This window comes from Sipha flava, unplaced genomic scaffold (genome assembly GCF_003268045.1).
Source record: "Sipha flava isolate LNK unplaced genomic scaffold, YSA_version1 99_pilon_pilon, whole genome shotgun sequence".
In the NCBI taxonomy this organism is placed as follows: Eukaryota; Metazoa; Arthropoda; class Insecta; order Hemiptera; family Aphididae; genus Sipha; species Sipha flava.
In genome coordinates this window covers 155,710-170,809 of record NW_020273635.1, presented here as the reverse complement: position 1 = coordinate 170,809, position 15,100 = coordinate 155,710, and the positions used below count along the sequence as shown (strand labels likewise).

The 15,100-nt window shown below is 27.4% G+C and overlaps 1 protein-coding gene across 2 annotated transcripts in view; it reads left to right on the top strand.

Moving 5' to 3' along the window:
- The window catches only part of LOC112693792 (dopamine receptor 1-like), a 295,063-nt gene that overhangs the window by 276,935 nt on the left and 3,028 nt on the right, over positions 1-15,100 (top strand). For both annotated transcript variants that reach the window (XM_025569000.1, XM_025569001.1), the window contains exons 2-3: positions 2,442-2,547; positions 4,193-4,502. In XM_025569000.1, coding sequence (XP_025424785.1) covers positions 2,442-2,547; positions 4,193-4,502 — 416 coding nt within the window. The remainder of the gene's footprint in view (positions 1-2,441; positions 2,548-4,192; positions 4,503-15,100) is intronic.

Genomic DNA, 15,100 nt, shown 5'->3' with positions numbered 1-15,100 from the left:
GACTCAGATAAAGCGAGCCTCCGTGAAAACGAATAAATTACATAATTTAATGACACTGAAAACTACCAGGGCCGCGAAATAATTTAGATGTTTCCTTGTATAAAATTAAAGTACAAACTTAATTGTGTTTCTGCGAATTAAATAAATCCTATTATTCACTATCACATCATCGAATCGATTCAGACGAGCGGAGTTAAATAAATAGAAGCAACAATTACACACGAATAACTTATGGCCAGTGTAACAGGCAAATCATAACCCCGAAAATATTACAGAAGGGGTGTAAGATTTTCCTAGACATATTCTAAGAAAATCATAACTCCTTCGAGGTGCAATATTCCTAGTAAATTCTTACCAAGAGGTAAGATTATCCTAGAATATTCTTACCCGGGGGTACAAATTTCCTAGGATAATCTTACTGGGGGTAATAATAACCTAGGATAATTATGCCGGGGGTAAATATGCCTAAGAAAATCTTCCTCCCCCCGGTAATTTTTTCCGGGGGTATGATTTGACAGAAACACCGACCTTGTGATTGGCGTCTATAACTTTATATTTTTACTTGTATAGTATAATTATTAATAATAATCAAATTTAATCGACATTATGAGTGACTGGTGTTTGCATTTTATGCTAGGCCGCAGTGTAAAATATTTGTGAACTATAATATGTTAGAGTGGTGGACATTTATTAATCGGTTTCTCATACAAGTATCTAGTCGGCATTACTGACGTTTTCAATACCGTAATATCCACGTATTACTTGGAGCGTAATATTTAAAAAAAAAAACTGTTAACGTTTTTGTTTTCGACCAATTTCAACACAATATTATCTACGGTTTACCTATTACGTACTCGAATTTGTACGGTACACAGAAAGAGTGTGTATGTGTGTGTGTGTGTCTGAAAGATGAACATAAAAATATAACTGTGAAAAAAAAGGAAAAACTGGCCATTACAAAACCTACACACTTGACTACACATTTGCTTGCGACCAAATAGTACATCTGCTGTTTAATATAATATTATCGCCTCGGGAGTTATAGAAAAACATTATAATATAATAGCAAGGAAAATGACGGCACGTGAATAGTTTCGACGGAGGTAATCCTGGTCCAGACGGGTGTTTTTTTTTACACATCAAATTACGATGGGAATCGTTCGTCATCATTCCGCATCCGCGAACCCACTTCAGAAAACATACATACACGTAGGGACACGTGCGCGTACAAAACAAATGCGAGTGATGCATTATATGTTTATCCGTGACGCTAAAATCCATAAAGGAAAAATGTTTTTTTTTATATGCATGTGTATATATATATATATATATATATATATATATAACCTAAAAAAAACTTTTCGTTCTGTAACACAACAGTATTTACGCGTTCATAACACGAGTTCACAGTAAATACATATATAATAATATTAAAATATTGTACAGAGGTATGTAAATGCATTTTTTAAAATATGAACAGCCACCGCCACGTAATACCTTCGTCACAATATGCAAGGCAAAATGTCACGTATCTGTACAAATAACATATGACCACCTTCGTCATATTATTGTTTAACAACTTTAGTCCCGCTGCGATGCACAAAACCGTTTTGCTCGTCCCCTACGAATATTCCCATAATGCGCGTGATTTGTTTTAAAATCATTACGTTTATGTTAGCGTGCCATCATTTACTAGGTATATTATGCACTGTAAAATAACTAACTATACAAAGTTAGTACGCACATATGAGTTATATAATAGAAAAAAAAACCTCAAAAATGGTTGTATGGTTCCACAATTGCGGCGAATACTAAGTTAAAAATGAAAATAAACCTATTTATTTATCTCACTGTGTTAATATATATTATTAATACATAATTAGCAGTTTTTTAATCAATAAATTAATCGTTGAAGTACTTAAATAATGGTCTACGTCTGTGTGTGTGCGCACGCGCGTGTGTGTGTAGAACTTGTTTCAAAAGTATTATATATTTATGAACTTAAAAATATGAGCTTGTTTTTTTTCATAACAAAAATAATTTTTTTATCACTTAATTGTAGATTGGCTGAATAAAAATGTAAAACTTATTTAATGGAAAAATTTAAACAATTATTTTTGATGAAAAATCTTCCCCCTTTTTTGCTGCAGCTGTAGTAAATAACAAAAAAGAGCAATATTTAATTTTTAAAGGAAAAAATATAAAATGAATCACTATTTTTTAAACGTAATTATTACTCATAAATCTTTTACCATTAAAAAACAAACAAACCGTTTTTTTAGGAACACATTATATGGTGTTAGTGTTTTCAAAATATCGGAAATAGCTATAAAAAAAAAAAAATTTATAATTTTTTTTATTATTTTAAATCATGACGTCTATTAAAATAAATAATAATATATGGAATCGGCATTGATATTTTATGTTTCTTTTAATTTTAGGATACCAAATTAAAACCAAATACAACGAACAACGGAACGCCGGAAAACGATGAGTACGATGACAACGGTGAGGATGCTTTGACAGCACTGCCACTATTTTGCATCGGTAAGTCGTTGAGCAAGTTCAAACTGTACAAGTTGACACTCGGTTAAGAATATCAAATGTATTGGTTTTATATACACCTAATTTAATTTTTTTATTCTTTCTAAAATTATCTAAATTATTTTTTCTCAAATTCTTACTACTTTGTATAAAATGCATAATATTTACATTTTCTACAAATTAGAATAAATCCATTCTATGTGTGAGTAGTCGTATATATTAAATAACGTTTTCGAACGCTACTTACTCAGTATTTTTTATTTTTCGATATATAACGATGATTGTTAAAATAGGCAGTTTTCCAAAAATAAAAATAAAAAAATCACATTCAATATTTTATTTCGTGAAACATTAAACGATAATATATTATGAATCGTCCACCTAAAATTGAATGGTATTTTCCCTGAATATTTTCCAAAACCTAAATTCACACAAAATAATTGACAGTAATCTATGACAGAATACAGAACTATTTATTTGATTATCCTACATTCAATTCAATTATATAAAGACCGTTGACATTATATCACGAATTTTAAATTTAATAAAAAAGTGGACTTGTTCAAATGTATTAAAAACTGTGAATTCTACTTGCTTCAAATAATCGTATAAAAAATAAATACATTTGTAAGTAGTGCAGCAGTTTTAATAAAATCTATGTTCAACTCAATAATTATTATCGATTTTTTAAACCAGTAAAAAGTTACTATAAAAAAAATAAAAAAAATATTCTGAAAGGTAGAAACCATGTTTATCGATAAAACTATTGCAATGAAAATATTACAATTATATAATTGTTAAAACATAAATTAATTTATGTATAATCTAAATAATTAGGTACATGTGCTATATAGGTACTATAGTGTAAAACTATTAACATGAAACTCATAACTTTTTAACTCTGTCATATTGCATAAGTTAGTGATTTACCAAACAAAAACATTTCTTAACTTCGGAGAATTTTCGATATTATATATGTTATGGGCAATACGGAATACCGGACAATGTACACAATATTCGGGCAATTCGGTTCTTTCCAGGCAATTTGAACCTCGAATATAGATAAATAATTAAAAAGTACAAAGTTCTCTGAAAAGCACGAAAAATCGACTATTTAATCATAAATATAAATTATTTTTCATATATTGTTGTCTGCTTATATTGGCATAGCCATAATTATATCAATGTGATATTTATTAAGTATAAAATAATATTGTAAGTAAAAAATATTACACTCATATTTTATACTTTGTTTGGTATGGAAATAAAATTATAAGAAATTTTTTACATTATAAGTTATAAGTATATGTTATTATAAGTTTAACAATTATTTATTTTTATTCGAGGTTTAAGATGCCCGGGCACAATCAAATTTCTCGAGCAATATGTACATTACTTGGTATTCCATAACACTCGTAACATATTCATCATCTAATACTGCTCGCTAGTTACACTTAGTTGTAGCTGAAATCAAGTGAACGTTAAAAATAAAAAGTAAAACTTGAAGATGACAAAATTAAAATAATACTCAATGCTACTCATAGACAATGTTTCGCGCGCATTGTCCATTATGAACAATCTAATTCTAGATTATCGGCCAAACTTGACGAGCTATAATTGATGGTGTGTACCCGTGTAATGATTTCAGGATCGTTTCTGATCGTCGTCATATTCCTTTCAATCGCCGGCAACGTGTTGGTGTGCATGGCAATCTACACGGACCGAGGGCTGCGACGTATCGGCAACCTATTCCTCGCCTCGTTGGCCATTGCCGACCTGTTTGTCGGTGCGCTGGTTATGACGTTCGCGCTGATCAATGACCTGCAAGGCTACTGGATGTTCGGTGCTAAGTTCTGCGACATATGGATCGCCATAGACGTGATGTGCTCCACCGCGTCTATACTCAACCTTTGCGCCATATCGCTGGACAGATACATTCATATTAAAGACCCACTGAGGTGAGTCAAGTTCGGTTGGTTTAGGTTCCGTAAGATTTCTGGGTATCTTCGTCGCACCGTTGCATCATCAACGTTTGAGTTGGCAAGTTAAATATTCATCCGTATAGATGTATACATAAATCCGTATTCGTTATAGATATCTATATTAGATCCAATCGAAAGATCTCTGAATTTAGTTATATATTTCGAATCACGTTAAAAAGGATTAAATACAATGAGCATAAAAACCATTGCGAACAAATTTATGACGCGATTTATTATGCGTTTACAATAAAATTTCACCCAATAAAAACAAACTGGAGTTCTCCGTGCTAGAGTATCTTATCATTAGCTTTTTAAATAGTTAAAATAAAAAAAATTTGTAATTCTTTAGGATTTTTTTTATTTTTTTCGTCCGATCCTTGAGATATATGGATTCACATACCATGGTATGCATTCATGTGCCACTAATCCTTCGTAATATTATCCACAGCGCATATACCGATTACCACACGTTTTAATATTATAATATTATGTCACGTATTATACTCTAGCTTCATATTTTATAATTCTTGAAAACGTTAAATTCTGATAGTAACATTTTCATGTCCGTAAACCATCGCATCTATAAACCGAAACCGAATTCTCGTGATTGTTTACAATCAAGTACATTTTAGACATATATTTATGTTGTGCATACAACCGACAACGGTTCATCATTGATATCGTCAATCCGTAGACACAAATCCTGTACAAATTGTTTCACACCAACTATAGGATGTCTATTTCACGGCGTAAGTAACTACATTTTTCAGGACGTTTCCGTTCGACTGCAAATCAATATATACTCGTTTCTTTTTTTTCCATGATATTTTCGTGAAGATACGCATATAAGTAACTTATCTAACAGTTTGTCAAAGCTAAAACGACAAAGCCATTTCTAAACTTATTATGTACAACTATGGTTTATTAAATATGACTCCAGATAGATATCATGCTAGATATTATAAATATATGTCAGTTAATATAGAACATGTACATCAACTTTGGGCCGCGATAAAATAGGTTCCCGATTAATTTATTAATCACCCAGCATAATTTTTAACTGGAAAATAAAATCAATCTATTTATTTATTTTTCATTAAATCGTTTCACAAATAAACTAATTATTCGTCCCGTGCAACATATCTATTAATCATTTGAATGTTAGGTACAAAGATATGCTAATTAAAATGTTCGTATTAATTATCTTACATTAATTATTGTTCAGTACTATATAGATCAGGGATTCCCAACCACTGTGCCGCGGCACACAAGTGTGCCGCGAAATGATTCAAGCGTGCCGTATAATTTTTGTAATTTTATAATTTTTTAAGCATAACTAAATATGATAATCAAAATTATAATTTATATTTATGATAGCATTGACTTCAAAATTCCCTTGAAAATAAAAAATTATAAAATGTCCTGATAAAACGGCTATAATATTATATGAGATCCTATACTACCCGATACGGGTATTACAAGCAGTTGCGTTGACTTTTACCACATACTAAAATTACTACATGAAAACATAGCCGATGCTCATTATAATGAAAATTAAGCGCGTGTAATTGTTATGCATTATACTGTATAGGTATTTTGATCAAGAAATATTGTAAGTTAAATTTAAAAATGGATAGATTTTTAAAAAAGCATAAATTAACAGATGACAATGATGTTAGTGCAAATGACAACAATTTAAATATTGAAATTAATATTAAACAATCAGCTTTAATAAATAATAAAAGTTTAAATTTAAAAATTAAACGTAAATATGATGATAATTATTTATGTTTTGGATTTACGTGGAATGGTGACATTGATTATCCTTTAACAGTTTGTATCGTTTCAACTGTTTCACCCGTAATAGAGGAACTATGTAAAAAACACCAGACTCAAATGTCAAATTAAATTTGTATTATATATATTGTATTAATATAATTATTTTATAGTACATTATATATAATTATGATATTATGTATATTCATTATTCTTTATTTAAGTGTGCTGTGGAAATTTTTAAAATGATCAATTTTGCCGTTAAGTAAAAAAGGTTGGGAATCTCTGATATAGATGGACGAATGAATCGGTAACACAGTTATTAAATATATATTTTTACAGATCAGTTTTCAATATAATACAAACTATAATTTGAATAAGGTTAAAATTAATCATATATTTTAAATTGCATATTGGTAAAAAATCATCGAATAATGGTAATACAGTTATAAGGTTATAAGGTTGTAAGGAATAGGTGGTAGTAAATATAACTAGTTTACGGACAATGTGACTTTAAATTATTAGAGGTCTACTGAATTTTAAAAAAATACATTCGTCATTCGTAAAAAAATTTAACCAGTTCAACCCACGTTCAACCCTGATATAAAATTAAAGGTTAAAAATATTTTACTTATAAGTCCAGAATATTGATTAAAAAATCTATTTACAAGTTAGAAAGAAAGAAGTAGAAACTATAAAACAACTTAAAATATAAGCAACATATAAAATATAAGTTAAATCGAAAAAAAGTATTTATAAAGTAATTATTTACACCACACTTGTGCAGAATAGTTAACAGACAGACACTGAAAACAATTTACATAATATACAATTATATACATAAATATTAACTTTTGCTTAAAAAATACTACTATTGTTTTCGAAACTCTTTAACAATAACATTTATATAAATATATATAGTAATTCATTATACGTAAGGGTCATTTTAAACTTCAAGATGAACTTTGAGAACTCTCCAAGATTAATTAAAAAAAAATATTTATCTTAAGCATAAATATTAGGTATCTATAAATCCGATTTTAAAATACTTTTTGTTCCAGCTCATTCAATGATATTTAATTTTAGACATGTTATATTATTTCGGACAAAAAATGAGTAATTCTTATTCATCGGTGACTTGACGTTTAATGGAAAACTATTCCTACTAAAAACATTATGTCAACAGTGAGACTTTTTAACTGCTTGTTAGGTTGTAATTGTTAACATCATGCTTTCGAACCTTATTAACATCTGTTTTTCTTAAATAAATCAACAACCATTTGTACATATAAACTTGATACATACTATATTGCAAAACATGATTTGTATTCCAAAATTTTCCAGTAATTCCCGGTATCTTAAATTATAATTTTTATTTATTTGGACAATATTTACGCTTGATGTTTGAAAATTATAATGAATAATAAAATCAAACGACGTCATATTTCATGACTTCTAATAACATCTGTAAATTATTTCTAGCTTTTTTCTTTTTATCTTTAATATTTATATCAACAGTTCCCAAACTTTTGGTTAACGCATCTTCAAAATAAAAATAAATTAATCGCGGGTCTCATGAATAAATAAAACTACAGTTTATTTTATTATTTTAATAAAAGCAAATTATTGTCGATCTTATAATAAATATAGTGTAATATATAATTTGACTCGCATTTTTCAATAAGTGCTTGCGCCTAACAGTTTAGCAACCACTGATCTACATAGTTGAAATCGAGTTATTATAAACGCGTACCATTGAGCTTAAGTCTTTTTTGTATTTCGATGTTTAAATTTGCATAGTCGTAACACAGTAGTATAGTAATATGTTGAAAACTGTGGATTAATCGGATTTTGGTTGTAAACTTTGAAATAAAAACGTTCACCTAAAAATTTACGATCATTAAATTCGATTGTCAACTGAAACAGAATGTAACAAAATCAAAAGCCACAGATTCACTTATGACTTATTTGATCATATTAACGAGTTAAAATTCATTGATGGTAGCCGCAAGTATCGACGGGACTCGTGGACGATGGGTCGAGAGACAAAGGGCAATAAGATCGGATGGAGTGGATAACGTTGATTTGAACCCAATTACATGAGAAAGTTGATGAACGAACGTGACGGGCATAGAAACCCCCCCCCCCATAGTTAACGTTGAAGATAGTGAAATAAAATTGGAAAAAAGCGGTTGCCATTGATCCGAAATTCATTTTTCTCTTTTTTTTTCTATATCGTTAAAGTGATAAACTACAATAGTATATAGTGTAAACAAACGTAAAGTACCCAGTTGAATTCGTTTGGAAACGAAGCTCTGAACCATAAAATCGTTCTTTTAGTCAAATGGCCAGCAAATAAAATAAAAAAATTGGAAAGACTTAAAGAAAACTTTGGTTTCTGACAATTGTATTCGAGAAATATGTACGCTCGTATTTTTTTCTACTGCTGTCATTTGATATCAATGTAACAATAATATTATATCGATATTTAATGTGGCGAAATAATTATGTATAAGAATGTTACACATTTTATAAAAAAAAATTAAAAAAAAACAATATGTTTACGATTAGATATGTTTTTAAACAATGCCGTGAAGCAATATTTAAATATAATGTTATATCTATGATATAAATAATTTTTTGGTATCATACCACGTAAGTAGTATAATGTAATTATCATACCATTGTACTGGCACTCAAACAGTTATTTCGCTGCCGAAAAGGTAATTTCATCGATTTGCCAGCCGAAATCAAAAGTTCACTTGCTGTAGGTAATTGCTAAAATTTAGTTTGCTGTATAGTTTAAAACAAAACAACTAGACCAGTTTTATCCATTTAACGACCACACATCCCGAAACCACTACTTTGTGGCTATTGCCATATATGCGTATAATATATTTAAATAAACGCCACCCTTCATATGCACTAAATTTAATCTCCAACATAGTTTATCGCGTTTTTTCTCCAAGCACGACAAATCCAACGCCGATTTAGACTTTGGATTTTACACATAATTTCGTGCAGAATTTTTGCGACGTGAGTAGATTTTGGTATATCACAATGAATAAGTGAGTAGAGGTAAATTACCTATGTATAGTTAGGTTTATGGCTATTTGAGGCTAAATGGTATTTCTAAGGAAGAGTAAATCATTCTGTTAAAACCATAGCTCTTCATTTAAATGTTAAATACATCCCTGTGATATCATCTTTATATATAATCCTTGAAATGACATGGTTTATCCAACATCTCAACTAAAATTATGCTCATGTTTTAGACTCTCCACAATTTTTTTCAATCAATCATAGTTATTTTACTATTTTTGGATTATTCATATTTTTTTTACACCTCCTTCAGTGGACACGTTTAATTTACGTATAATAATCATCTATAGTCAGGCAACAGATTAAATAATAATGTTATTGTAATTATGAGCAATGCAAATTATTAAATTGATTGATTAACAAAAGAACTTTTTAGATTTTATATTAATAGTTTATTCTATGAATTCAAAATTAATATAAAAGAAAAGTCTTACTCTCCTATGAAAAAAGTATATTATTTAATTTTTTAACAACCGTCAACGTCGAATAAAAATTAGTAAGTGATTAATATCATTATCTATAGAAAAAACATTTTCACCAAATTCTGTAACATATTTCATTACACTAAGAACTTTTGTTATTTTAAAATAAATTAAATACTAAACGAAACAACGAATACACGAATAATAATGAGATCATTTATGTTTAGTTCATATCAGGGACTTAACTAAATTCTATTTTTGACAGTCGTGAAAAGAAAATCAATCACGTTATACTTAGCTAAGATAAAAACACCAGTTTATTGATAATTATTAAGACTAGGATTTTTAAGTATAATAAATAACAAAAAAAAGCAAAAAATTGTCTCAAAAAAGCAAAAATTAAGCAATTTTTTTTTTAAAAAACGCAAAAAAAACATAGCGAAAAATTAACATGAATTAGTTATAAAAATTAATTAAATTAAAAAAATAATGAACTACTATGTATTTTATAAGATTTTAAGTAGTGAAACTGTCTATTATCTGACAGAATTTTTTTATACAATGAAAACGAATGTTCTACATTCACTGAAATTATCGGTACATACTTTATACAAGAGGTTCCAATTAAATCTAACCAATGATAATTAATTTCGTTTGATTTGAGTCTAGGAATTGTTTTCAGCTTTTGTTTTTCACAAGAACACGATTTAGTTTACCCGAAACTGCAGTTACAATATCTCCATTAGCTTAATTTAACATATTTTCTGTGTCTAAGACAATATTTATAAATTTTGCCAATAATCTAACTGTCTGCAGATTGATAATCTATAAGTTTATTAAATTTAACAATTAAACCGAAAACAATAATAGTTCAATACAACCATTTAGTCCGAATTCTGGGTTTTCACATTTGTTATTAATTAAATAAAAATGTTTGTATTACTATAGCAAAATAAACATACACATATGTATAAAAATTCCACAGCTGGAATAACTGAAAAAGCAATAAAAAAGCATTTACACAAGAAAAGCAAAAATAAATTGATTTATTTGGAAACAGAATGACGTGAAACGAATTTATATTTAAAAATTAGAGTTCTATCTCATATATAAAAAAAAGAAACATTTGCTTTAAAATCCGAGCCCTAATAATTATTAATATTATATTATATTTCAATTTAAGTACTATTCAATAATTAATGAATAATACAGTACGTTAGTAAATAACAATAAATATAATAGAAATCGGTTATAACTAGTTTTAAGGGCCAGGTTAGGTTTTCTAATTATAATCTAAAAATATATTATATGCCATTAGAACGAAGATTAGTTATAAGCAGTTAGAAGCGATAAATACTAAAATAAAATAAACTACTGTATACGTTTTACATTTTAGGTTTGAACGATATATTATAGAAACTACAAGTTTTCTATTCAATTAATATTTTTTGGGATAAATTATATTGAAAATAAATAACACAAATGTCGTAAAAATGCATTTATATGCACGAAAAATTATTAATATGTTATTCTTGAAAAAAATACCAAAATATGCAAAATATATAGTACAAATAATGAACTCACTAGGTCAGCCGTTCCCAAAGTATGCCCTGGTGCGCCACGATGTCTATATAAGGGTGCCGCGCCGTCATGGAATACTATCTGGTTTAAAATTGTCCTTATTATTAGTCATTATATGGCTTGAGGAAGGGCGCGCCCTAAAAAAACCTTAGATCAAAAATGGCGCCGTTGGTCGAAAAATTTTAAAAAGCACTGTACTAGGTTATAGAATAGATAACTCACATAGCTCTAAAAAGAAGACATGTAAAAAAATATACAATTTCTACATATTTTCATCCCTATAAATAATCTTGCTATTTTGAAATATAAAGTTATAATATTACCTACTTTTTTGTTTAATGTTATTTATAATGGTGCAATATGTATTTGTTATACAACTGTATACGTATTTATTATATTTTCTAATTGTAAGGACATGAAATATTAATAATTCAATTTTCTCTATTAAATTGGTAATTTTTAAAACTAACAGAAAAAAACTAAATCATTACTATATTTTATTATTATTTTTATTTTTAAATAATTAAATTGTATAAAATTAATCTTTTAATCATATTTATAACCATTTAATATTCATTTTTGCGTATTTGGACCATTCATGTACTTACTGTATAATATGACTTTCTCGATAAAAGCAATAAAAAGCATTAAATTGGTGACTTTTCACATTTATATATACTGAACACAATACATTGTATTATTAAAACCCATGATTAATGCGGGTATGTGTACAAAGGATTTAACAACAGTGACGATAGTGATAAACTTAATAGGACCATGTTATTATATTTAAACGTACTTCAGCCGTACTTAGTCGAGCACAATCTGGAATTATGCATTACACAAATACATTCACACAAATAGCTTTTATTATTATACCTTAGAAACATTTTTATTGTATAGACTTATTTCAATGAAATATTACAAAGAAATATACGTATTTTAATTCCAAAGCCTTATTATTCTTATACATACACAATAACGAAACGAGTTCGTATTTTACCTATTCTAAACACGTTGAAAAAAATAATCAAGATTTTTTAAATTCTTTGTGGGAAGGTAGAAAACGTGAAATAATGGGGGACCTTCTCATTGAAATTTCTACATACTTAGTGGTTTAATAGTAAATAGTACATAGTGTATTTTAATTTCCCATTATTTTCAATATACAAAGTTTATAGATTATATAATATACCTATAATGTATAAACCATGTTTAATTTATACTGCTTTTTTAATATTATTTATTATTATTAATTAAATAATGTATTTTTTTTTATAACATTTTACTACCAAATAAAAATTGATTTCAAATTATAGTACCTACATATTATAGCTAGTAAACCTTTGTATAGAATATGTGTGATATGCGTATAAATATTGTGACTATAATTATAGTTATTAACAGTAATTTGTTGGTATTAAATTAAACTATAATTATAATTAGAGAACAGATAAAATAAAAATTTGGGATCTTCCCCACTAAGAAATTTCCGGGTACGCCACTGGTTCATTACCTACTGCTTAAATTTTAGAGCTTACTAGTTTAAACGATACAAATTTTACGTTGTAAAACGTTCCAAATCGTCCTCATACAAAATATTTATTATTAATTGGAATTTCTCGCATAAACACAGAATATTAGACATAATAATAATTTAGGAAAAAAAATAAATTCCACTTCAAATTGATATTTTTAACTCAGTTAATTTAATTGAGTTCACGTTCAATTAAGTTACAAATTAAGTTAATTCACATGAGGATCACATCAATTAAGTAAAAAATTAAATTAAAAAATGTTATTAACTTAAATTCAATTAATAAGTTAAGTTAATAAAAAAAAATACATCAAGCGTTGATTAAGCGATATATATATATATAAATTTACAGCAAATCTTAATTATAATTATTAAATTAAAAAGATAACGAAATAATAGAACTTACTTGGATATTTATTGTCCATTTTCAATTGTATGACTTCTATAATGTTACAATCAACACTTAAAAAATATGCACTATTACATAGACATACACATAGATAACGATATATATTATAAGTAGAGTTATTATTGATCAGTTTTGTGTGTAGGCAGTGCTAGTTCTAGACACTAAGTTGTAGGGGTATACAAATTTAAAATTATCATTTATTATGGAATATTTCTAATTATAATTTTATTCTTTAACCAATGATAATATGGATTTATTTATGTAATATAGATATATGGCCACTTTTCATAACAATATATTCATGGACGGAATGGCTATTCTTACTTAGGTATATATAATAATCTTTAGACGGCCGACTATTTTTCCCAAAACCTATTTAGTTAATTAAACCTTTTAGTTAATACCGTGATCAATATAATATTCTTATCTAAAAATAAAAATACAAAATTCTTTGGAACACTATAGATTTTATTTTTGATAATTTTCTAAATTTCATTAATTTGCTATCGAACAAAAGATATACGCGGTATTTGACGAAAATATTTTTCTGGTCTTGAAAATCAAAATTAACTTAATTGGAATAAATGAAAAAATAATGCGTTCATTTTAAGTTAATCTGTAAGAAAATAAATTAAGTTAATAAGTTAAATTAACTTAACTTTTAACTTATTAACTCGTTAATGCCCAGGCTTGGCTATTGTTCCCATGGCACCTGCACATTTGAAAATATAAGTATATTATTTTTAAACACCATGCACCTAATACAAAAAATTAGATCAAAGTCAACAAAAATGAGTTTGAAAAATTTATGATTTGAAAATTAAAATGTTAAATGCTTACCCGGTTTCAAGAAATACTGATAATAAAACATTAGTTTTCTATAATTTAATATTTATATAATATTTATGTGTAAACATATTTGTAAATTATTTTACCATTTATTCAAACACAAAAAAACTCGAAGTAATGAAAAATTGACGATGAGTGATAAATAATTGAAGCAACAAATATTATTTTTGTTGACTAGTTCTATCATCGATTATCGATTATCGACTATCATCGATTGATTTTTTACCTTAATAAAATTATAACACGGCGTATTGTATAGGCAAAAATGATACATTTCTGTAATGAGAACAATATCATATAGTTTTCATAATTTTTTTTTTTTTTTAGAATGTTTACATATACGTATTGGAGATATGTAATTATTAACTAGTTGTATAATGTGTATAATAATGTGAATAGCTCAAAAATATTACTAAAAACACGATTTTTAGTTTAAAAAAATAATCATAAATAAAATTGATTTTGATTTCTTGTGCAAACAAAAATGTCTAATCGAATATAAATATTTATTTTATTATTATGTAAGTCTACAATGAACTTGGAAAAGCTTGGTTTAATGTCTTTATTTCTGGATACGTGACAAAAAGTGTCAAGTAGTGGGTTTCAAAATATTATTGTATTCATCTCTACTAAATAAATCTATCGTGGCATAACTGTTTATGTGTATAGATCAATATTTTAATCTTTGTGTTATGCGTTTATTTAAATGGTGACTTCATGACATCGCAACGTAAGACTCTCTAAGAGCAAATGTTTCTTCTTTCTACTCTCGATCGCCAAAATACATCCCTCTTCACTCTTATACATAAACCTGATTAGCTATGAATTTAAAGCTTATAGCAGTCCAAAGAAAATTATAAAATCATATAATTAAGTTACTCCCGGATATTATTTTGTG